General features: G+C 39.5%; 1 protein-coding gene across 1 annotated transcript; it reads right to left on the reverse strand.

Moving 5' to 3' along the window:
- Positions 1-210: 210 nt before the first annotated feature.
- On the reverse strand, positions 211-26,230 carry NOX1 (NADPH oxidase 1; the record flags this gene model as incomplete). Its single annotated transcript, XM_082609575.1, is given in 20 exon segments — positions 211-396; positions 4,837-4,879; positions 4,882-4,948; positions 5,144-5,290; positions 5,715-5,877; positions 6,093-6,157; positions 6,161-6,232; positions 6,236-6,328; positions 7,055-7,090; positions 7,094-7,147; positions 18,763-18,895; positions 18,982-19,086; positions 19,088-19,161; positions 19,265-19,410; positions 19,750-19,826; positions 20,060-20,148; positions 20,152-20,187; positions 23,049-23,080; positions 23,083-23,143; positions 26,186-26,230. Coding segments are annotated over 20 exon segments (1,665 nt in total). The 3' UTR covers positions 211-269.
- Between the last annotated feature and the right edge of the window lie 425 nt (positions 26,231-26,655).

The following is a 26,655-nucleotide window of genomic DNA, read 5'->3' on the forward strand; positions in this document are numbered from 1 at the left end:
TTGCTTCAATCATGGCATTCCAGAAGGATTTACAGTTGTTTTTCCAAGAAAGGATCCACGGGCTTTGCAATTATTGTGACTCCTGAAGTTCTTAGGTCCATGAAGCTCAGTGATGACGAAGTTGAGTCCAATCAAAAAAGAATACTAGGGAGTCAAGGCTTGAAAGAAACATGTTATTGTCCTTAAGTGGCTGCCCAAACCTGACCAGACCAAGTAAATTGTTGAAGATACAGAAGCTAAATGCAGATTACCATCCTTATTCTTATATTTCAGAAATTTTCATTGTTGAAGTAGAATTGAACCTTCCTAGGATCCAGGCTGTAGTACTGATGACAGCATTTGCGCGGGCTCTTTGCCAAAGTCTGAGGACCACATAGGAAGACTCCCACCGCCGACCTGCAAGAATAGAATGGTAGCCAGAGTTAGAATGCAGCAAAGGCTGCTGACAGTGTTTGTGGGAATGGTTTCTGCCTCTGCTAGGCCTCTACTACTCCCAACAACCTTACATAAAAATTCAGTTATTGACTTTTTCATGTTCTTCATGTTCGTCTTCTCACCTTTTCTGCTTGCAAGCCCCAAATATGCTCCCAACCCTTAACCCTCTCAGCACTCAGCCTTGCCTATTCTATTGAGCACAGACACTCAGGAGATGGAGTGCAGTGCACTGATGAAGTACTAGACTCGAGCCAGGCTGTCTAGGTTCCAATCCCTGTTCTGACATTTGTCCCAGCTGTGTGACTTTAGGCAAGTTTCTTAACTTCTCTGTGTTTCAATATTCCCCCCTGTAAAATGGGATAAAAATAGTATCCACCTCACAGGGTTGTTTGAAGGTTTAAACAAAAATAACATATGTAAAGCAATTAGAAAAATGCCTGGCACATAGCAAGTGCATATGTTAGCTGCCATTAAATCCATCCAGTGTTTTCTCACACTGAAGAGGTGGTGATTCTTATTGCCAAGGATAATCTTTCTAACTAGGCTCTCTGGGTCTCACCCTGTCCTTCCTTCCTCATACCTTCCTCTTCCCTCTTTTTTACTTGAGACATAATTCACATGACTTAACATTCACGTTTTTAGAGTGTTCAGGTAGTGCTTTTTAGTATAACCGCAAAGTTGTACAACCATCACCACTATCTAATCCGAGAACATTTCCATCTTCCCAAAAAGGAAGCCCATACACATTAGCAGTCACTCCCCATTTCCTCCCAACTGCCCCCACTCCCTGGCCTAGACAATCAAGTATACTTTCTGTCTCTAGATTTGCCTATTCTGAACATTTCATATAAATGGAATCATACAATATGTGGCCTTTTGTGTCTGGTTTCTTGCACTTAGCATACTGTTTTCAAGGTTCCTCCATGTTGTAGCATGTAATATACTTCATTCCTTTTTACGGCTGAATAATATTCCTTTGTGTGAATATACCACGTTTTGTTTATCCATTCATCTGTTGATGGACACTTGGGTTGTTACCACTTTTTGGCTATTTTACATACATACAAGTTTTTGTGTGGACATCATATGTTTTCATTTCTCTTGGGTATGTACTTAGGAGTGAAATTGCTGGGTCATGTGGTGACTCTATGTTTAACATTTTGAGGAAATGCCAGAGTTTTCCTAAAGTGCTGCACTTTTTCACATTCCCATAAGCAACGTGGGAGGAACTTGCCTACAATTTCCCCATTTCCTCACCAACCCTTGTTATTGCCCTTTTATTATGGGCATCCTAGCCCTGTCTCCCCTTTTGTATGTTTATTTTATTCCTATCTACTGGCTCCTGATCTGTCTATAAATATGCTTAGATCATCCTTAAACTAAATAAGCATTTCCTGGACCCTGCCACTCCTCCAACCCTGTTGACAATACTCCTCTAATACTTCCTCCCTTGGCTTCTGTGATACTGCTTCTACACATTCTCCTACTTCTTCCCTGGCTCATCTTTCTCCCTTCCCACATATTGTATGCATTCCTTAATACAACTTCAACTATGATCAACCCGACACAATAATTAACATAATCTCTTTTGTTTATATGCTGTTTTACAGTTTACAGAACATTTTTTATATATTGTCTTGCTTATTATTCACGACAGTCCTGCAAGTGAGTAGAGCAGGCGCTTACTAATATAAACCCACATGTTACATATGAGGAATCTGAAGATCAGAGGGCTTTGTAGCTCAAGGTCCCAGAACTAGAAAGTGTCAGAACTAGCAGTAGGACCCAGGATCATCTAAATCTGAGTCACTAAGTGTTCTCTCCACTGCCTTCCTGAAGCCTTTCCTGATCACCCCATATGGGCATAGACTTTTCCTCCATGTCCATGTACCTGCTTCATGGAGTGCATCATTCTGCTTGAGTTGATTATATGCATCTCTCGTTAAAATGTGTGCTCCTTGAAGGCAAGAACCATATCCTATTTTTCTTTCAACCTCCAAATCTTTTAGAATAGTGTGTACTGTACCCTATAGAAGGTAACCAATAATGTTTGTGGAATTGAACTGATCTTCACCTGCCAACTTGTTCCCAGGATTTATCTAATATGATCAGCTTAATCTTCCCATTGGAATGGCTGATTTTATGGCTGATTTTCATGCTCTAGCATGTCTCAGAACCCCTCAGAAAACTGAGGTCAGGTCATCAGTTAACTAGTTAATACACTCCAAACCCTTGTTACTTTAAGTAGAGGTCATTAAGGCCCAAAACAATGCATTTTTTAAAATGTAATTGTAGTTGACTTTTATAATATTGTGTTAGTTTCAGGTGTACAGCTTCAGATTCTTTTCCATTATAGGTTATTACTTCCCTGTGGTATATGGTACAATCCTTGTTATCTGTTTTATATATAGTGGTGTGTATCTGTTAATTCAATGCTCCCAATTTATCCCTCCTCCTCCCCTTCCCCCTTTGGTAACCATAAGTTTGTTTTCTATGTCTGTGACTCCGTTTCTGTTTTGTAAGTAAGTTCATTTGTACCATTTTTTTAGATTCCACATATAAGTGATATTATATAATATTTGTCTTTGACTTACTTCACTTAGTACGATAATCTCTAGGTCCATCCATGTTGCTGCAAATGACATTATCTGAGTAGTATTCCCTTTTTTTGAAAGAAATTTATTATTTTTTACTTATTTATTTTATTATTTATTTTTTGGCTGTGTCAGGTCTTGGTTGCGGCATGCGGGATCTTCGTTGTGGCTTGCGGGATCCTCCACTGCGGTGCGTGGGGGCTCCTCATTGCCATGCTCAGGTTGTGGCCCACGTGCTCAGTAGTTTCAGCACGCGGGCTTAGTTGCCCCGCGGCATGTGGGATCCCAGTTCCGCAACCAGGGATTGAACCCACGTCCCCTGCATTGGAAGGTGGATTCCTAACCACTGGACCACCAGGGAAGTCCCTGAGTAGTATTCCATTTGTGTGTGTGTGTGTGTGTCACATCCTCTTTATCTATTCATCTGTCAATGGACATTTAGGTTGCTTCCATGTAAATAATGCTGCTATGAACATTGGGGTGCATGTATATTTTCGAATTAGAGTTTTCTCTGGATATGTGCCCAGGAGTGGGATTGCTGGATCATATGGTAACTCTATTTTTAGTTTTTTAAAGAAACCTCCATACTGTTTTCCATAGTGGCTGCACCAATTTACATTCCCACCAACACTGTAGGAGGGGTCCCTTTTCTCCACACCCTCTCCAGCATGTACTACTTGTAGACTTTTTGATGATGGCCATTCTGACTGGTGTGAGGTGAAACTTCACTGTAGTTTTGATATGCATTTCTCTAACAATTAGTGATGTTGAGCATCTTTTCATGTGCCTGGTGGCCATCTGATGTCTTCTCTGGAGAAATGTCTGTTTAGGTCTTCTGCCCATTTTTTGATAGGGTTTTTTTTTTTTATATTGAGTGGTATGAGCTCTCTGTATATTTTGAAAAGTAAGCCCTCGTCAGCTGCATTGCTTGCAAATATTTTCTCCCAGTCTGTAGGTTGTCTTTTCATTTTGTTTATGGTTTCCTTTACTGTGCAAAAGCTTTTAAGTTTGATTAGGTCCCATTTGTTTATTTTTGCTTTTATTTCTTTTGCCTTGGGAGACTGATCTAAGAAAATATTACTACAGTTTATGTCTGAGAACGTTTTGCCTAGGTTCTCTTCTAGTTTTATGGTGTCATGTCTTATATTTAAGTCTTTAAGCCATTTTGAGTTTCTTTTTGTGTATAGTGTGAGGGAGTGTTCTGACTTTATTGATTTACATGAGGCTGTCCAGCTTTCCCAACACCACTTGCTGAAAAGACTGTCTTATCTCCATTGTATATTCTTGCTTACTTTATTGAAGATTAATTGGCTGTAAGTGTGTGGGTTTATTTCTGGGCTCTCTATTCTGTTCCATTGATCTATATATCTGCTTTTGTGCCAGTACCAAACTGTTTTGATTACCGCAGCTTTGTAGTATCATCTAAAGTCTGGGAGGGTTATGCCTCCAGCTTTGTTCTTTTTTCTTAGAATTGCTTTAGCCCAAAACAGTGCATTTGAATTGTTCCTGTTCTCTATTTTGTTTGGTAATACAACCAGAACTGAGTCTCTTTGCCTCACTATTTGAATGCATGCGGGGACAACAGTGTCTTCTCATCAATTACAAGATCAAGACCCTTATTTCACTGAAACGCCACAGGAAATTTCCTCACTTTTAAGCAAAAATCTAAGATTGGTGCAAATAGTTTTGGCCCCAGAGATCTTCCCCAAGAGTGTTCAACATGCTGTAATACTTTTCCTAAACCTAAATCTGCAAAATCAATCAGTTCTGCAAAATCAATTCTGTAACTAGAGGAGAATACACTTACTTGGGGTGGGTGGTAGCTATTGTAGAAAACTCATTGTCCCAAAGGAGGTTTTCTGTTTCAGACCTGTCAGGTTATCAGTGGCCTTGTCAAAGCTTAATGCCGCATGACCAGCCTGGAGTCAGAGAAATAGGAAGTTAGAAAAAGCAGGTCCTGATAGCTGCCTCTTCCTTCAGCCACTTTTAAACTTGGCTGTGAAGGTGAGAACAGGTAGGAAATCATAAGAAATGATTATTTCTAATCAGCATGCATTATATTTTGTCTGACATTCATCTTGCATCTTGGGAATGAGTCTGTTGTTTGAACTCACAAAGTTGCAGTCACATCCGGTGAGGAAGAGACGGTAGTTTAGGAAACCCACTTTGCCTAATTCCTCCATCTCCTGTTCCAGGGAAACCAATAGGTCATTGAACCAAGCAAACGCACCTGTCTCCCTGTAGATCCAGTAGAAATAAATCTGGAATCAGCAAAAGAGAATATAGCCTTATTAAGTGCCCTTTACAGTGTGCACTATGGTGACATGATTATGTACGTATACACTATATTTGTTGATCCAGTCTAAGAGTGACCTGAAAAAATCACCTCTACAGTACAGCAGACCTCAGGTGGCATTAATGTCCAGAGTCCTAACAACTTCCATTATGGAAAGAGAACTCCAACGTCAGCTTTAGTTCAAAGTGATTGTAAACTCCAATTGAAAATGAAGACCCGGTTCTTATGGTAAGTCTGTAGAAGCGGATGCCTTGGCAGGGAGAAGCGATCACTCACTCTCATAACTCCAGGGAGGGGTTACTCTCTTACCAGTTGTAAAGAGCTTAGCCCATGAAAGCAATGGACCTATCAGGCCCAGACCAGATGAAAAGTGGTATTCGGGAGCATACCGTTTGTGTTTTGAGGTTGTGATCTGCATTCCAGAATTTGTACGAGATGGATTTCAAGATGGAAGCAAAGGGGGTGACCCCAATTCCTGCTCCGACCAACACAGCCACTTCATACTGGAAGACATCCTCACTGACAGTGCCAAAGGGACCATCCACCTTGATCCTGGCAGAAGGCAAAAAACAAAGGGCAAGTGAAGTCTCACCTCCACCCACAACCTCAAAAATACCCCCAGAGGCAGAGCTGTTCCACAGCTGATTGCTACCTGTTTATTTTAATCATACTCCATTGTACCAGACTTAAGTTTCGGTGAGGAATTGCTTTCTCTTTTCTGCTTGTCTGCTTTCTGGTCTGGGTCTTTGCTGCTCTTAAGGACCTACCTGGGAACTGGTGAATTCTGTTGTTCAAAAGCCCTTATGGGATTTTCTGTCCAGTCCCCCACTGCTCAGATATGAATGGAAAAGAAGTCTTCCTCTGGAGCAGAGGTCAGGGTAAAGGGATGCCACTCCAGGTAAGAGATTCAGGGGCAATTAACAAAAATATACTGTCCCACTTCCATGCTGAAGCCATGCTTGTGCATCTGCAATTCCAAAACTTTGGATGGGTACATGACCCATCCTATGAATAAAGCACAGAGGCCAAAGGAGGCAAATTCAAATGGCGACAGGAGCAGGCAGATAAGGTAAATAAGTAAAGCCGGAGAGCTGGTGATGGCCGTAAATTGCGAACACAAGTCTTTTCTAAAGGGGGCAGCAGTTACCAAGTCCAGACAGTGGTCGCACTACGTAGCCCAGACTCAGCATTATCAGGTTGCCTGATTCTTCAAGAGAAGCCAGAAATGCCACTTTTAAAAATTGAAGCATGGTTGATTTACAATATTGTGTTAGTTTCAGGTGTACAGCATAGTGATTCAGTTATTATTTTCAGATTATATTCCATTATAGGTTATTGCAAGATATTGAATATAAATTCCCTGTGCTGTAACTGGGTAGGCTGGAAAAGCAACAAGAAATGCCATTTTTTTAAATGTGAAAGCCTCCATCCAGATTTCTAAATGTTAGCAACCAATTTGACTTTCTGAACAATCAGGGTGTGTGACAAACAAAATATGTCCGTGGACTAGATATGGCGCAGACTGCCTGTTTGCAGCTTCTGACATAGACCCATGCTGATGATTTCTGCCAAACCTCTCTGTCCAGCTCTGTCCAGCTCTGGAGGAACTCAAATATATTGCCCTCAAATTCTCTTTTATTCCTGTCAAGGTGACAATGTGGCAATCTATTTCTATAATCAGGAAGAACACAACTCTTAGCAGAGCAAGAAGAAAGTGCATATTCTTTACCTTGGTCATCACAACCTTCTGCTGGGAGTGATAAAATCAGAGGATCCTTTCAAAGATGTAAATAATGACTGGTGTAAGGATCCACTTCCAAGACTGCACACAGAGACAATAAAAGGTGAGGTTACACATTAATCTCTACGATTTGTTTGTGTAGCAGTTCATTCCTTCAATAAATATTTACTGAGTTCTCTGACGTGTATCATTATTAAGCCGCTAATTTCACCAAAGCTTGAAGACAGAAATGGAAAGGAGTAATCCACAATGGTTTTGTTTGATAATCTGTTACTCATAAAACAGATCATTTCCTGAAATTTTACAGGTCTCACCAGGAAGCAAGAGAAAAGCACAGAAATAAAATACATGGTAATTATATATATTCTTAAATTATATTTAAAGTTTAATTTTAAGAATCTAAGACTATCTTCCAGGACAACTTGTCCAATCTGAAAAACCAACAGAGAAAGTAGATGTGAAATAGCAGCAGATGATTAAAAATAAAACAAAAAAAGGGAAAGTGTGTGGCTGACACTATTGGTAACAGTAATATATAAAACTTGGTATTTATCCATCACCTCTTTTTTCAGGTGCTCAAAACATCTAACATAGTAAAACACTTTTTATCTTGTCTACTTTTTTTTAAAGCAGTCTCTCTATCCCTGAGATCTTCTCAAAGGCAGCAGTTTGCTTCTATATGCACGGGAGCTACTAAAAATGTATTTCCTAGCAGTGCTAAGTCATGTTCTTTTTTGCCCAACTGCTCAATCACAATACATTGGAACTGTGTGGAATGAGGTTTCTTATGCTGTTTCAGGCAAGATACTTTCTTGGGTATCTCTGGGGAGGAAAGGGGCAGAGACGGGGCCAGTAAATCAGAGAGTGGTTTTAATACAATTTGATGCTACTTCTTATTTGGAAAAAAATCCTCAGCTGAATTCAGAAGACATGAAAAAAATATATTTAAGAAGTGGCTAGGACTTCCCTGCTGGTCCAGTGGTTTGGACTCCATGCTTCCAGTGCAGGGAGCACGGGTTTGATCCCTGTCGGGGAAGTTCCACATGCTGTGGGGTGTGGCCAAAAATAAACTAAAAAAAATAAAGTGGCTAATCACCAACGTGGGAAAAAAAATGTTAGCTTTGAAAGTAATCAGAGAAAATGAATATTAAAACAAAATAGCATTTTAGCGTCTCAAATTGGAAAGCAGTTTCAAACAATAATGCCCACCATTAAGTGGGATGCAGGGAAATAGACACATTCACATGTGCACCTGGGAGAAGTACAAATAAGTAGCATCTTCCCAGAGAGCAATTGGGCAAAGCATCTCAACAGCCTTGAAAGCATTCCTTCTCTTTGACACAGGAATTTTACTTCTAGGAAATGGAGCATAAAATAATAATTAAGGTGTGCACAAAGTATATGAGTATAGTCATGACCCCTTATTTACTAAGAAGAAAATTACAAAAATGGCATATCGGACTCCTCTGGTGGCACAGTGGCTAAGAATCCACCTGCCAGTGCAGGGGACACGGGTTCGAGCCCTGGTCTGGGACGATCCCACATGCCATGGTGCAACTAAGCCCATGCACCACAACTACTCAGCCTGCGCTCTAGAGCCCGCGAACCACAACTACTGACCCCGTGTGCCACAACTACTGAAGCCCACGCGCCTAGAGCCTGTGCTCTGCAGCAAGAGAAGCCACAGCAGTGAGAAGCCCGTGCACCGCAACGAAAAGTAGCTGCTGCTCGACGCCACTAGAGAAAGCCCACGTGCAGCAACAAAGACCCAACGCAGCCATAAATAAATAATTTTATTAAAAAAGAAAAAAAGTGGCATATCATACAGACTTTTTTTGGCTAATACCAAACTCCTTTCTTAATTTTTATAAATTTTTTTGTATTGAGATATAATTGACATATAACATATTATTTTCAGGTGTACAACATAATGATTCAGTATTTGTATATATTGCAAAATGATCACCACAATAATTCTAGTTAACCTTTCTCACCATGCATGGTTACAAAAAAATTTTTTTTCTTGTGATGAGAAATTTTAAGATCTACTTTGTTGGCACCTTTCAAATATGCAGTAGAGTATTATTAATTATAGTCCCCATGCTGTACATTAGATCCTCAGGACATTTTATAACTGGAAGTTTGTACCTTTTCACTACCTTCACCCATTTCACCTACACCCCAACCCCTGCTTCTGGTAACCACCAATCTGTTCTCTGTATCTATGAGCTTTTTTTTTTTTTTTTTAGAGTCCATATATAAGTGAGATCATACAGTATTTGTCTTTTTCTGTCTGACTTATTTCACTTAGCATAATACCTTCAAGGTCATTAAAAATGATCATGTAGAAAAAAATGACAAAATGGTATAACATATGGCATTTTTAAAACAAATTCTTCAGGGACTTCCATGGTTGTCCAGTGGTTAGGACTCCACATGCCCAATGCAGGGGCCATGGGTTCAGTCACTGGTCGGGATTGAAGATCCCTCATGCTGTGTGGTGCAGCAAAAAAAAAAAAAAAAGTTTCAGTAGAATACTTGACAATATAGGAAAGGATCCATGATATAGACTAAAGGAAAAAAGTTATTACTTCTAGGTGATAAAATTCTGTGAAATTTTAATTTTCTTCTAAATATTTTTCTGTGTTTTCCAAACTTTCTACAATAAGCATGTATTATTTTTATAATTTTTAAATGGGGAGAATGTGGAGAGAGTATTTTTGTGTGTGTTTCTGGAAGAAACAAACCAATACATTCAAACAAATGGCAAAACCGGTATTCTCTCCCTTGTGGTATTACATGACTATTCAAAGCAACCCCTGAGTTCTAAGTATACCTCCGAATAGGCCAACTATACCTTTATCTCAGGTAATAGATGGGAAAGGGATAGAAGCTGATGTGCAAGGTAAGACAGGGGATTAACTGCCTTAGCTAGTAAGGGACTAGTCAAGCGTTGTAACTTCTTGTCTTTAAGGACCTCTTACTGGTCAAATAATATAAAAGGTGTCTGGTCATAGCCTACAAGTTCCACTGACTTTAGAAATGAAATGCGCTATTAACATATATCAGGTATGTCCTTTAAAAATTATTTTTAAAATAGGTAATACACGTACATGTCACAAAATTCAAAAGTACAAAAGGGTATACAATAAAAAGTAAATCTCCCTTCCACGGCTCCCCTCAGCTCCCCAAGGCAGTCAATATTATTATTTTGTGAATCCTTTTGGAGAATATGCATTTAAATGATAATATTACATTAAGTACAAATGGTAGCAGAGCATACATACTGCCCTGACTTTTTTTCATTTAACATCTTAGAGACTGGCCCATATTCATATCTAGAAAGCTACCTTTTTATTTTCAATGGTTACAGAGTATGCCATTGTAGGAAAGTCCCGTAATTTAACTAGTCCCCTATTGATGGGCACTTATTTCCAATCTTTTGTTCTACCAAGCAATGCTACAATGAATAACCTAATACATGTAATTTAACACATTTGCAAGCATATTTTAGATGCTCACCAGCAATGCTTGAGAGCATTACCAACACAGCACATGAGCAAACTCTTTGATCTTTGCTAATCTGTTAGGTTTATTACGGTGATCACTGTTCATATCTTCTACATCTTTTTTTTAAATCAGGTTGTTAGGCTTTTTCTTATTGATTTCTATATTTGTATATTAGGAAATTAATTCATGGTCTGTGAACTGTAAATACTTTTCCTACTCAGTAATTTGTTACCTGTCTTTATTTATGATGGATTTTTTTGCCATAAATATATATATATGTATGGATGAATGGAGAGAGAGAAGGAGAGAATAAATAAATTTGAATAAAAATATGTATTTTCTTTCCTTTTCTGGCTTCGAGCTTTTTTTTTTTTTTTTCGGGTATGCGGGCCTCTCACTGACGTGGCCTCTCCCATTGCGGAGCACGGGCTCCGGACGCGCATGCTCAGCGGCCATGGCTCATGGGCCCAGCCGCTCCGCGGCATGTGGGATCTTCCCGGACTGGGGCACGAACCCGTGTCCCCTGCATCGGCAGGCGGACTCTTAACCACTGCGCCACCAGGGAAGCCCGAGGCTTTGAGCTTTTTAAAAATATTATTTAGAATATTTTTACTAACACTCTAGTATTAGAAAAAAAATTCCCATGTGGTCTTAGGGTGCTTTTATGATTTCTTTCATTTTTTTCAACATTTAAATCCTTGATCCATGCATCCTTGACCATATTTTACTGTAAAGTGTGGAATAAAGAGACAGCTTTTTTTCCTAGATGTCTATCCTATTATTGTAAAGAAAAGTATTGAATAATGTATCTTTTTTCCCCAACTGATTTGAAATGTCAACTTTAGGGGATTTTCTTTCTTTCTTTCTTTCTTTCTTTCTTTCTTTCTTTTTCTTTCTTTCTTTCTTTCCTTCTTCTTTCTTTCCTTCTTTCTTTCTTTCTTTCTTTTTTAAAAAATTAATTAATCTTTGGCTGTGTTGGGTCTTCATTGCTGTGCGTGGGCTTTCTCTAGTTGCAGCAAGCGGGGGCTACTCTTAGTTGTAGTGTGTGGGCTTTTCATTGTGGTGGCTCCTCTTGTTGCAGAACACGGGCTCTAGGCACGTGGGCATCAGTAGTTGTGGCACGTGGGCTCAGTAGTTGTGGTGCATGGGCTTAGTTGCTCTGCAGCATGTGGGATCTTCCCGGACCAGGGCTTGAACCCGTGTCCCCTGCATTGGCAAGCGGATTCTTAACCACTGCACCGCCAAGGAAGTCACAGGGGGTTTTCAAAAAACATTTTTCTCTTTCTACATGAGGACAGAGCTATTGCTCTTAATTCTGCATATGATTTAAAGACTTTAATCATCCTCAGAGCACTTTAAGACACCACAAATCAACCTTTCCCTTCCATTTCTTCCTCAATCTAACATATTTTATGAACAAGCAAAGGTAAAGCGTAATATCCATGGTACTTACCTTGAGGCACACCTTAAGTTCCCTGGAATCCAGTTTATTGATCATCCACTATCTAACAATAATTTCCAGGCATGTTCTTACAATACCAAAGAAAGCCAACTTCAAGAATGGTTTAAAAAATATATTGAGGGGGCTTCCCGTGTGGCCTCTGCCAATGACATATGGCAAAATAGGGTACTAAGCTCCCCAAGCCTCAGGTTCCCCATCCAGGAGTTGAGGAGAGGACCTTCCTTCAGAGGCTTCTTGTTGGTATTTTATGAAATCACAAGGCAGCAGGCTGTGGCCAAGATGGTGGAGTAGGAAAACCCTGAGCTTGCCTCCTCCCACATGCACACAAACATTACAAATATTTACAGAGCAACTATCTATGAGAATGACCTGAAGACCAGCAGAAAACATTTTCCACAACTAAAAATATAAAGAAATAACCAAAACGAGATGGCTAAGAGGGGTGGAGTTGTGTTATAGTCAAGACCCATACGCCCAAGTGGGTGACCCACAAACAGGAGGATGATTACAATTGCAGAGGTTCTCCTCAAGAAGGGAGGGATCTGAGGCCCACATTGGGCTCCCCAGCCTGGGGTTTTGCACGAGCCCCTGAAATTTTGACTTTGAAGGCCACTGGGGCTTACTTTTGGGAGGCCCAGAGGGCTGTGAGAAATAGAGTCTCCACTCTTAAAGGGTGTATACAAAATCTCACATGCTCTAGGACCCAGGGCAGAAACAGTCGTTTGAAAGGAGCCTGGGTCAGACCACCTGCTGATCTTGGAGAGCCTCCTGGAGAGGCAGGAGGTCATTGGAGCCAAACCTGTGGGATATAGATATGGGTGGCAACCATTTGGGGGAGCTCGTTCTACCACTAGAACACTGGTGTTGGCAAGTGCCATTTTGGAGTCCTCCCTCTAGCCTATTAGTGCTGGGAGCTTACCCACCCACCAGTGGGCTGGCATTGGAGTCCCCCCAGCTGCAAAGACAGTCACACTGGGACATGGTCCCACCCAACAGCAAGCTGGCACCAGCCCTAGGACCCCCAGACTATGAAGGCAGCCACACAGGGACCCAGCCACCCAGCAGGTTGGCAGCCACTACAAGAGGCAGGGCCTGGCAGCCAATGTGGCCAGAGGCCAGTCATGCTTACCAGTATGCCCATAGTAGTCAGCCTCATCACAACAGAAGAGCCCATGCAGCTCACATTGGTGGCACCCATACAGCATATAGCTCTGGTGATCAGAGGGGAGTGTGCTACTGGGCCCCATAGGATGTCTCCTACATAAGGCCACTTCTCCAAGATCGGGAAATGTAACTGACCTATCTAATACATAGAAATAAACAGACAATTAGGCAAAATGGGGAGACAGAGGAATATCTTCCAGACAAATGAACAAGACAAAACCCCAGAAGAACTAGGCAAAGTGGAGATAAGTAATCTACCTGATAAAGAGTTCAAGGTAATGATCACAAAGATGCTCAACACACTCAGGAAAATAAAAAATGAACACTGAGAAGTTTTAACAAAGAGTTAGAAAATATAAAGTAGAACCAAAGAGAGCTGAAATAAAATAATTGAAATAAAAAATACACCAGAAGGAATCAACAGTAGATTAGATGATACAGAGGAACAGATCAGCACACTGGAAGACAGAGTAATGGAAATCACTGAAGCTAAACAGAAAAAAGAATTTTAAAAAATGAGGAGAAAAAAATGATATAAGTCTATATTGACCTGAAAAGATGCTCAAGATATATGGTTTTCTTGAAAATCAGGAATCAAACAAGTACTACAGAATTGTTCCATTATTAAAAACAACAAAAAACTAGATACATATGTCTGAATATGTATGTATATTAAAAAGCCTATAAGAATAAAAAAAATGAGAAGAGCTTAAGAGACTTCTGGGGCCACATCAAGCATGCTAACATTTGCAATATAGGGGTCTCAGAGAAGGAGAGAGAGAGAAAGGGGCAGAGGAGTTATCTGAAGAAATAATAGCTGAAAACTTCCCTAACCTGGGGAAGGAAGCAGACATCCAGGTCCAGGAGGCACAGAGAGTCACAAACAACATGAACTCAAAGACATCCACACCAAGACACATTATAATTAACATGACAAAATTAAAGATAAAGAGAGAATCTTAAAAGCAGCAAGAGGAAAGGAACTAGTTATGTACAAGGGAACTTCCATAAGACTAGCAGCTAACTTTTCAGCAAAAACTTTGCAGGCCAGGAGGAAGTGGCACTATATATTCAAAGTGATGAAATGAAAAAAAACCTACAACCAAGAATACTCTACCTGACAAGGCTATCATTCAGATTTGAAGAAGAGATAAAGAGTTTTACAGTCATGCAAAAGCTAAAAGAGCTTAGCACCAGTAAAGATCAGAGTGGAAACAAATGAAATAGAGACTGAAGAAAAATCAATGAAACTGAGAGCTGGTTCTTTGAACAGATAAACAAAACTGATAAACCTTTAACCACACTCATCAAGAAAAAAAGAGTGGGCCTAAGTAAATGAAATCAGAAATGAAAGAAGAAAAGTTACAACTGACACCATAGAAATATAAAAGATCATAAGAGATTACTACAAAAAATTATTATATGCTAATAAAATGGACAATCTAGAAGAAATGGATAAATTCCTAGAAACATACAATCTCCCAGGACTGAATGAGGAAGAAATAGAAAATATGAACAGACTGATTACCAGTAATGAAATTGAATCAGTAATAAAAAAGAAACCTCAAAACAAACAAAAGTCTAGGACCAGATGGCTTCATAGGTGAATTCTACTAAACACCTGAAGAAGAGTTAGCACCTACCCTTCTCAAATTATTCCAAAAAATCACAGAAGAAGGAACAATTCTGAATGCATTCTGTAAGGCCAGCATCACCCTAATACCAAAACAAGGCACCACAAAAACAGAAAGCTACAGGCCAATATCACTGATAAACATAGATGCAAAAATCTTCAACAAAATACTAGCAAACAGAATCCAACAACACATTAAAAGGATCATACACCATGGTCAAGTGGGACTCATCCCAGGGATGCAAGAATGGTTAAATATCTGCAAATCAATCAATGTGATACACCACATTAACAAATTGAAGAATAAAAATTATATGATTATCTCAATAGATGCAAAAAAGCTTTTGATAAAATTCAACATCCATTTATGATAAAAACTCTTAACAAGATGTGTATAGAGGGAACATGCCTCAACAAAATAAATGCCATATATGACAAATCTACAGCCAGCATCATACTCACTGGTGAAAGCCTTAAACTATTTTCTCTAAGATCGGGAACAAGATGAGGATGCCCACTCTCGCCACTTTAATTCAACATAGTATTGGAATTGTTAGCCACAGCAGACAAGAGAAATAAATAAAAGGTATCCAAATTGAAAAGAAAGAAGTAAAGCTGTCACTGTTTGTAGATGACATAATAATATACATAGAAAACTCTAAAGACACCACCAAAAAACTATTAGAGCTAATAAATTAATTGAGTAAAGTTTCAGGGTATGAAATTAATATACAGAAATCTGTTGTGTTTCCATACACTAAAAATGAACTATCAGAGAGAGAAATGAAGAAACAATCCCATTTACAATGGCATCAAAAAGAATAAAACACCTAGGAATAAATCTAAACAAAGAGGTATAAAAACCTATACTTAGAAAACTATAAGACATTGATGAAAGAAATTCAAGAGGACACGATACATGGGAAGATATACTGTGCTTATGGATTGGAAGAATTATTATTGCTAAAAAGACCATACTACCCAAGGCAATCTACAGATTCAATGCAATCCCTACCAAAATACTAATGGCATTTTTTGCAGAACTAGAACAAATAATTCTAAAATATGTATGGAAACACAAAAGACCCTGGATAACCAAAACAGTCTTGAAAAAGAAGAACAAAGCTAGAGCTCCCAGGTTTCAAACTACACTACAAAGCTACAGTAATCAAAATCCCTACCAAAATACTAACGGTATTTTTTGCAGAACTAGAAAAAGTAATTCTAAAATATGTATGGAAACACAAAAGACCCTGGACAACCAAAACAGTCTTGAGAAAGAAGAACAAAGCTAGAGCTCCCAGGTTTCAAACTACACTATAAAGCTACAGTAATCAAAGAAGTATGATACTTACTTATTTTAAACGTATAGCTACTGTTTGGGGAGATGGGAAATGTTACGCCAGGGGAGACAGTCCCTGCCCGTCCCCGACCATCTAGAATCCGGCGAGAGGAGGCAGGGGATCCTCATCCTTCCTGCTCTCGGCCAAGTTCATCGGTTACTTGAAAGCCTAGGCGGAGAGCCCTCGGTGTAGCCAGGTTCGGGAAGCGAGGGCAGCGCGGGATTCCGCTTCCAGTGAGCCGTGTCCTCCCCGCGGGAGGTGCATGGAAGGGACACCAGGAGTCCGGATACAGCCGACCCCAGGAACCTAGCATTTAACGTGACGCCTCCCGCCCGCGCCCGCACCCCCAGCCTCGCTGCGCACCCTTCTCGGTCTCAGGTCCAAGTGCGCCTTTCCGCCAACAGAGCCTTACTACACGAATGGAATTCCAGCCTCCAGGAGGCCAGCAAAAAAAAAAAAGAAAAGAAAGATTTTCAGGGAAGATAATATTAATGAAAAGCTGGCCTTTCCTTTCCGCTCAGCAAGCGCGAGCTCTGCCTGCGTCCTGACCCGCCTGGGAAAGGGGAGGCCCGGCAGCCGCAGGCAGGCACTCCCCCCCGCCAAAAAAAAAAAGTATGATACTGGCATGAAAGCAGACACATAGGTCAATGGAGCATAATAGAGAGCCCAGAAATATACCCACACTTAGATGGTCAATTAATCTATGACAGAGGAGGCAAGATCATACAATGGGGAAAAGATAGCCTCTCCAATAAATGGTGTTGGGAAAACCAGACAGCTACAGGGAAAAGAATCAAATTGGACTACTCTCTTACACTATAAATAAAAATAAACTCAAAATGAATTAAAGACTTCAATGTAAGACCTGAAACCATAAAATTCCTAGTAGAAAACAGGCAGTATGCTCTTTGACATCAGTCTTAGCAATATTTTTTTGATATGTCTCCTCAGGCAAGGGAAACAAAAGCAAAAATAAACTAATAGGACTATATCAAATAAGAAGCTTTTGCACAATGAAGGGAACTATCAACAAAACGAAAAGACAGCCTACTGAATGGGAGAAGATATTTGCAAATGATATATCCAATAAAGGGTTAATACCCAAAATATACAAAGAACTCATATAACTCAACATCAAACAAACAACCCAATTAAAAAATGGACAGAGGACCTGAATAGACATTTTTCAAAAAAAGACATACAGATGGCCAGCAGACATATGAAATGATGCACAATATCACTAAATCATCAGAGAAATGCAAATCAAAACCAAAATGAGATATCACCTTACACTTTTCAGAATGGCTATTATAAAAAAGACAACAAATAAGTGCTGGTGAGAATGTGGAGAAAAGGGAATCCTGTGCACTGTTGGAGGGAGTGTAAATTGGTGCAGCCATTATGTAAAACAGTATGGCAGTTCCTCAAACAATTAAAAATAGAACTATCATAGGAGCTAGCAATTCCACTTCTGGGTACAGCTGACCCTTGAACAACACGAGTTTGAACTGCACATGTCCATTTATATGCAGAGTTTTTCAATAAATACATACTATAATACTACAAGATCTGTGGTTCGTTGAGTCTGCTGATGCCAAAACGTGGATACAAAGGCCAGCTGTAAAGTTATACACAGATGTTTGTCTTCCCAGGATTGTCACTCCTAACCCCTGAGTTGTTCAAGGGTCAACTGTATTTTTCCAAAGTAAACAAAAACACTAATTTGAAAAGATATATGCATCCCTATGTCCATTGCATCATTATTTACAATAACCAAGATATGGAAGCAACCAAGTGTCCATTGATAGATGAATGGATAAAGAAAATGTGACATATATATATATAATGGAATATTATATATGTACATACATAATAGAATATTACTCAGCCATAAAATAGAATGAAATCTTGCCATTTGCAACAACATGGACAGATCCTGAGGGTATTATGCGAAGTGCAATAAGTCAGAGAAAGACAAATACCTTACGATTTCACTTACATGTGGAATCTAAAAAACAAAACAATGAATAAACATAACAAAACAGAAAGAGACTCGTAGATACAGAGAAGAGACTGGTGGTGTCAGAGGGGAGATGGAGGGGGGCAATGAGTGAAATAGGTGAGAGAGATTAAAAGGTACAAACTTTCAGTTATAAAATAAGTCAAAGGGTTGTAATGTACAGCATGGGGAATATAGTCAATAATATTTTAATAACTTTGTATGGTGACAGATGGTAATGTATTATGGTGATCATTTTGTAATATATAAAAATACCAAATCACTCTGTTGTACACTTGAAACCAATATAATATTGTAAGTCAATTATACTTCAATTTTTAAAAAAAGAAAAAAAGTTGAACTCAGAAACAGAAAGTAGTAAGGGGCTGGAAGGTGGGGGAAATGGGGAGATGCTGGTCAAAGGGTACAAGCCTTCAGTCAGAAGATGAATAACGTATAACATATGTCCTCCATAGGAGCCAGCACCAGGCTGAGCTAATAATGGTTATCATAAGAAGAGTAATAATAAGAATAATACCAATAACAGCTCCTAACAAGAATCTACTATCCTTGTCCTGGTCTTACCTCAGCGGGGAGCCCTTCAAATTGGGGAGGCTTGCAGTGGGAGTCAGGATCATTCCACTTCTCAGAAAACTCTGCACACTTGTGAGGATGATTCTCATCCATGTTCTTTTCTGTTTGATCCTGGACAAGTCCACTGAGACAGACAAAAAGACAATATGTGGCAAAGAATTACACAAGGTCAGGAACTGGGGCATGAAAATGGGAGTTTGAGGACCTTACCCAAGGCCATGAATCCCTAAGCCAATGAAGTACATGATAAAAATATGGTGTGTATACCAGAAGACCTCAGAATAACTCCTCCAGATAAATTCCATAGCTAAAGTCCATGAGAACCAGAACTATTGTGATAATCACTCCAGTGACACCAGCAATGTGGGTGAATGTCACATACTCCATTGTCTATGAAAGTAGAAATTTCAGCCTGACACAGTGTCCACCAGGGACACCATGCCTTTCCTGCTCATGACCAGATTCCAGATGCTTTGCCCTTGAGTCAACTCACCGTGTTTGAGGACTGGATGGGATTTAGCCAAGAATCTTTCTCCTGATGAGATAGGTTGGAGAGAATGGAAGCAAGGGATCCATCTGTGGCCTGTCGGCTTCTGCTATATCGTTCAAAGTTAAACAGGTGTGTGGTGATGTGAAGAGCTAAATGAAAAGATGGAAAGGAATGTGAGAGTTGTCTCAGAAACATCATGGCAGGCATGCCCCACTAGAAGAGGAGGATCCTATATATAGTGCCAAGCAGAATGGTGAGTCCACAGAAGGTGCCCAATAATGATTACAGAGAGAATCAAGATCTTTTTTATACTCACTCTGTCCCCAAAGGAATAGAATGTAAATTCCATTGAAAGCAGGTTTAGAATAGTGCCTGGCAAATAGTACCAGGTGTTCAATAAATATATTTTGAATGTTTATATGCGTGGATGTATGAAACTAGATTCTGAATGTCCAGGAGCCTGCAGTTTCATCGTTTGCCCCAGTTACCTGTGTGTAGGCAGATTATATATGCCACCAGCTTGTGGAAGGTGAGGTTGTGATCCAGTTGCTTTCCCAGGGTGCACCTACAAAGCGACAAATGTAAAATAATCAAGATCGGGTGTATCCAGGCAGCTTTATGAAATTCGCTAACCCATAACCAACATGTCTTACATAGAGTGTGCCAATACACACCCACTCTTGCTCACCCCCTTGGTTACCAAAGGAGACCTCTGGCTTCCATTCCTAGGGGCTTGGTGTTGAGCTGTCCTACTGAGATGTCAAGAGTCTCTTGTCTTTAATGTGAAAGTTGACCTACAACTGGCTGGGACTCAGTGAGCAGGTGCCTCTCAGGAAGGACAGCAAATTTCGACACACAGGAAGCAGGATCAGCATGCTGTTAAAATGCTAGCTGCAAGCAGAGGCTTGGGCCCAGGCCAATGCGGACTAGAACAGAGGAGAGAAGAAACCATTAGCTGCTTCATCTCCTCATCTTGCAGGTGAGCATGGGCCCAGCCTGAGACCTGGACAATCAGTCCAAAATCTCTGTTCACAAATGACAGAAAATTTGCTGAACTTAACATTGAATTGAGAAATCCTCATGAAAGTGGTTTGGAAATGTTTGACTATATATTTATCAATATGAAAGAGAACAAGACTTAATGTTAACAAATAAATTCTATGAATGTAATACTTTACAAGGATTTTTGCTTAATACACTCAATTACGATTTTAGTTTGTCACTCGTAAAACAATCTTGAAGATCATATATATTTTATTTGCACTTTAAATAAAGCTTAGATATTTTGAGTTATAATTACAGATGGTAACTATTTTTCTCCTTTTGTATATTTTCTAATGTTGCAATTATAAGCATGTAATAATCATGTAATAAAATAATAATCATGTAATAAAAACAATAAAAAATTAACCATTTATATTTAAGATCTCTTTAATAATTAAATAAAACAGGCAAAACGAATGAACCCCTCAGAGCAAAAATTTTAAACTTAGGTAGAGATTTGAGAAAGGAGAACTTCTAAGAACAAAATTTCAAACTGATTTCCTTGGGTGGCCAGGCAGCATACATCAAGATCAATCTGATCCAACAGTAGAAGCTGCTAGAAAAGGAGACAAGGAATCAGTGCTTCAGAGAAGTATTGAGCCCAGAAATAGGCTTGATTAGGTATAGGCTAGACAGTATATGTTCAACTCTGTAGTAGCTAATTCCGACTTCTCTCCTCAGCTGTACAACTGGTCTCTGAGTCAGCTCCTTGGGATTGCAGACAATGGAGTGTGACAATTTCACAGCAGCAGTGAAGGTGGTGGCAGCAGCCAGGCAATTTTTGTTCACTTCAGCTGACTGGTCAGCCTTACATATGTGCCTGTCAGTGACTTGCTAAAAGAATATGAGATAGAGTTAACAATTTCTCGGCCTTTTTCTAATTATCTTTTTGGCACAAAAATTATTTTTCCATACAACCTAAACCCGCGACAACGTGACATTGGTTTAATAAGCCAGGTCAAGATGTGCCTACCATCCATAATGGCTTACAATGTCAGGCAGTGCAATGAACATGAGCTGCCCTACTGTTTTCCATTTCTGACTCTTCCACATGACCTGTGTTTTCTCCCTCTGCTGAGTCACGCTCCAACTGTTTTGGTAGAGACGGCCTGTTCTATTTCTGAGTAAATTTTCTCTGCTCATCTCAAAGATCCTGCATTTCCACATTGGTTCCCACTCCTTGCTTATTTGAGTCACAAAAGTTCCTTAAAACTAAAATTGACAAGTGAATTGAAGAACATAGGACTACAATTTCACAGCTCCATATTCTGTGGAGGCTACCTGTATGGGATGAATTCTTTTTTTTTTTTAACACATCTTTATTGGAGTATAATTGCTTTACAATATTGTGTTAGTTTCTGCTTTATAACAAAGTGAATCAGCTATACGTATATATATACCCCATATCTACTCCCTCTTGCGTCTCCCTCCCACATTCCCTAACCCACCCCTCTAGGTGGTCACAAAGCACCCAGCTGATCTCCCTGTGCTATGCGGCTGCTTCCCACTAGCTATCTATTTTACATTTGGTAGTGTATATATGTCCATGCCACTCTCTCACTTTGTCCCAGCTTACCCTTCCCCCTCCCCATGTCCTCAAGTCAATTCTCTACATCTGTGTCTTTATTCTTATCCTGCCCCTAGGTTCTTCAGAACCCTTTTTTTTTAGATTCCATATATATGTGTTAACATGCAGTATTTGCCTTTCTTTTTCTGACTTACTTGACTTAGTATGATAATCTGTAGGTCCATCCATGTTGCTGCAAATGGCATTATTTCATTCTTTTTTATGGCTGAGTAATATTCCATTGTATATGTGCCACATCTTCTTTATCCATTCGTCTGTTGATGGACACCTAGGTTGCTTCCATGTCCTGGATATTGTAAACAGAGCTGCAATGAACATTGTGGTACATGTCTTTTTGAATTATGGTTTTCTCAGGGTATATGCCCAGTAGTGGGATTGCTGGGTCATATGGTAGCTCTATTTTTAGCTTTTAAGGAATATCCATACACCAACGTGCCATACCCACCCCCACCCTTCCTCTTCTGTCCTTGATCTGCTCCTTCCCCAGCCTTCTCCAACCTGTTACTCTAACCTGACCCCACCTTTTATACAGGCCTTGAATTTGGCAACACCACCCACTTCACAAAACCCCCCACCCCAAGTATCCTTCTTGTTTGATAGGTATTTTTCTGTGAGATCAGTCCACAGTGGTGGTTTTTAACTTGTTCGTTTATTTGTTTTCAGCCAAACTCTTTCTTAAAATCATAAGCAGGAATCCATAAGACAGATAAAGGCTGCTTTGGTTGAAGTAGAGACACTGCCCAGTTAGCCTTCCCCTCACACCCTGTAGGGATACCTGAATTTCTGTGGAAACCAGTTTGAAAATTGCTCAATATTTCTTTACTGTGTATTTTCATTATTGGGTCTGGGGAGTGTGCCCTGGATAGGGCTGTCAGATTTAATGAACAAAAATACAGATGCCCAGCCAAATTTGAACTTCAGATTTTTAAAAAATTAATAATTTTCTAATATGCCCCTGTCTCATGCAATATGTAGAATAACTTATACCCCCCAAAATATTTGTTATTTTTCTGGAATTCAAATTTACCTGGGCATCCTGTACTTTTTTCCTGGCAACTCTAACTCTAGGAGAAATGAGGGCATTGGGTCTCAAAGAAGCCAGCGTCAGAGATAAGAAAAAACAGAGATTCCCCACATCACAACTGTGATACTCACCCCCAGGATTTGTCTTGTGTAGTAGTACTTGTTGCCTTCTCAAATGACAGGAAGGCATGCACAAACAGGAAAACATTCAGCCCCAACCAAGCAGCCTAGAGGAAGAAAAATTAAGCAAGGGATAAAGTGAAATTGGGGTAAGGGAAAGAGTAGATAAGGGGTAGAAAATAGTGTTACCATTTGGTTATTTTGTGTTTATCTGTTTTCATTTTGGGGGTGGTGTGTGTGCCATGCAGCATGTGGGATCTTAGTTCCCTGACCAGGGATAGAACCCTTGTCCCCTGCAGTGGAAGGGCAGAGTCCTAATCACTGGACCACCAGGGAATTCCCATATCTGTTTTCATTTTAAATGAGTCAACTTACTCTCAGAGTCAGTTAGGACTTCAAGACATGCATTAGATGCTAATGACCAGGGTCAGCAAATCAAGGCTCATAGACCAAATCTATCTCACCACCCGTTTTGTACAGCCTACAAGCTAAGAATGGTTTTTATATTTTGTTGTTTTCACATTTTTAAATGGCTGGAAAAAATCAAAAGAAGAATATATTTCATGACACGTGAAAATTATATGAAATTCAAATTTCAGTATCTATAAATACAGTGGTATTGGAACTTAGCCACACCTACTTATTTCTGTATTGTTTATAAATGCTTTTGTGATTCAATGGAAGTGTTGAGTAGTTGTGACATAGAACATATGGACTGCAAAGCCTAAAATATGTACTACCTAGCTCTTTACAGAAAACATTTGCCGACTTCTGGATTGGAGCGTTCAAACTATTGCACCTAAAAGGTGGCAATACGTGAATAAATGGATTTCTAAAGAAATAGAAAATAAATTTAACATCTGTGACAATACCCATCTGAAGGGACTAAACCATTCCAGATGGGCCTGCCTCTTTAATACACTTTCCTGACGTACACTTCCCTGTTTTTAGATTGTGACTCTTTTTTCAAACTAACCTATCATTGCTTTGGACTCATTTGAGCTCTTAAGACTTCTTTTGTCTGTCCCAAGATCTGTCTCTACATTGGCAAAGAGGGAAATTTGGAACCTACCATTCATTGCCTTGGAGAACAACCAGGTGGGCTTTAGCCCAAGCTTGAAGTTGCTAGTCTGTAATTGATCAGGACTCTAGGGCACTGGGATGCCTCTGATATATATCCATGGCCCCAGGATGGTCCAGAACCATCTCAGCCCCACAGGTAGAGGGCCTTTAGCCTAGAACGTGGCCCATTCAGATTCCCTAGATCTGGACCACTCACACAACTCTGGCATCATAACATAGTGATTCGAAGTGTGATATTGGAGTCAAACTCCTTGGGTTCAAATTCTAGCTCCAACACTTTCTAGCTCTGTAATCTTAGATCTGTGATTTAACTTTTCTGAACCTTAATTTCTTCACCTATAAAATGAGGACAATAACTATATCTACCCCACAGAAATGCTGTGAGGCTTACATGAAATAATGTATGTGAAGTGATTAATACAGTGCTTGGTGCATAGTAGAAGCTCAATAAATTCTGCCTGTGTCATCACCAGACTGGCTTTACCAATCAATTTCTTCCTGCATTCTTTGCCCACACGCCCTTTCCAGAGTTGTGTGTTTTCCAGAGATCATTTGACCTTAATGGAAAAAAAGAGGTGAAAGCCACAGATACTTCAAGAGTTCAGAAGACAAAGGAGAGAAGCTTATTTAGAGAGAGTAGAAATATTTCAGAATCTGAGAGGGACATAGACAAAGACCTCTGTGTCAGCTCATCATCAACTCTAGGTAAGATGAATGATGAAATACAGTGACATCTGAGAGTAAGGAATTCCATTCCCCACCTTGACTATAATTTCCTCCACTATGAATGGAAAAGAAAGAATAGAAGACCTGGCAGGAAGAGTAAAAATATTTTGGGGGTAATTTATTTTTCATTAAAAAAATAGTTCAAAGGAGTGTATGTCAGAGATAACAAGAAGTCTGAGCCTGCCAGTGGGATTGGTGCAAGGTGAAAAATCAAAGCTAGTTACATCATCATCACCACCAGGGGTGATGAACTCTCCAAGCAAAACCTAAGAGAGGGATAAAAAATGCAGAGGATTTTAGAGCTAGAAGCACACTTATATCTAATCTAGTTTTCATTAATCCCCTCCCCCCACACATACACACACAGGTGACCTGAAGGCTAGAGAGGATAAATAATTTGATCAAGGTCACTCAATTAATAGCATAACTGAAACTAGAGTTCAGTTAGAGAGTGCATTAGAAGGGGAGCTGGGGAGCTAGCTCCCTGGGGAGCTAGATTTGAGTGATGGCTCTGCAATCAATTCACTGTGTGACGTCTAGGTCTTATTTTCCCTTATAAAATCAAAGAGTTGGCTTGGTTTTGCACTACACAAAGCTGTAGCCACTAAGCACATGTGGCTACTAAGCACATGAAATATACCTAGTTTAATTGAGATGTTCTGTAAGTATAAAATACACATCGGATTTCAAAGACTTAGTAAAAATAAAAGAATATAAATTATCTCATTAATATTTTCATATTGATTACAGGTTGAAAGGATAACTTTTTGATATATTGGGTTAAATAAGATATATTACTAGACATTAATTTCACCTATTTCTTACCTTTTTCAATTGTCTAGGTATTAGACAATTTTAAAATTACATATGTGATGTTACATTATATTTCTAGTGGACAGCACTGGACCATAATCTCTAAGATCACTTCTATCTCAAATATTCAATTTTATTATTTCTTGATGTGAGCAATATAAGAAGAATGGAGAGAAATGAATGCTCCATGGCACTAGTTAGAAGTGAAATGGAAGAGAAAAAGAGAAGACAAAAATGAAAACAGACTGAAATTCCAAATATTTGTGGTTTATATTTTTGTCTCTTTACCAATCAATTTCTGGAGTTGGACTTTTTTCCTTTTCTAAAATGCTGAAATATATCATACACAGAAAAGTATATAAAACATATATATGTAATCCTAGAGTTGGACCTTTCAGCTGATAACTGGCCTTGATGAGCTCAATAGTGGCATGGGATCTTTCCCTTTCAAGTAACGTCACAAATATTAACAAGCATAATGTCTCCTTACTCTAAGAGTAATTATTAGAAAGTGAAACATCACTTACCAGTAACAAAACTGAGAACCAATGGTTAACCACCCAGTTTCCCATTGTCAAATGGTGGTTTGTAGCCTCTGTAGGCAGCAGGGAAGATTCAGCAACTTGGATTCTGGAGAGATTCTTCAGGGTTGGCACCTCTGTCCAGCTCAGGGACTGTGAATCTTTAAGATGTGAAAGATGCACACCTACTCACAAAGCTTTCAGGAATGAATAAATGCACTCTGCCTTCCTCCTCTGGTCAGAACTATGTTATCAGCTTTGGTAGACCAGCCCTACCTATAAGTACCACAGGTGTTTTCCCTAGTGGGGTTTTATCCCTTCAGGAAATAACAATCTTCTTGGGTGAGAATGTTCTCTCCCGTCAACTTATCAACATGATTTAATGTGAGGCATTGTCTTCCTTGATAAGACATTCGCTAACGTTTCTCATAAGGAAGATTTTAGGCTGAGGCTATAAACAGATGATCTCAGGAAAA

Source organism: Mesoplodon mirus (genome assembly GCF_964341445.2).
Source record: "Mesoplodon mirus genome assembly, chromosome: X".
Classification (NCBI taxonomy): Eukaryota; Metazoa; Chordata; class Mammalia; order Artiodactyla; family Ziphiidae; genus Mesoplodon; species Mesoplodon mirus.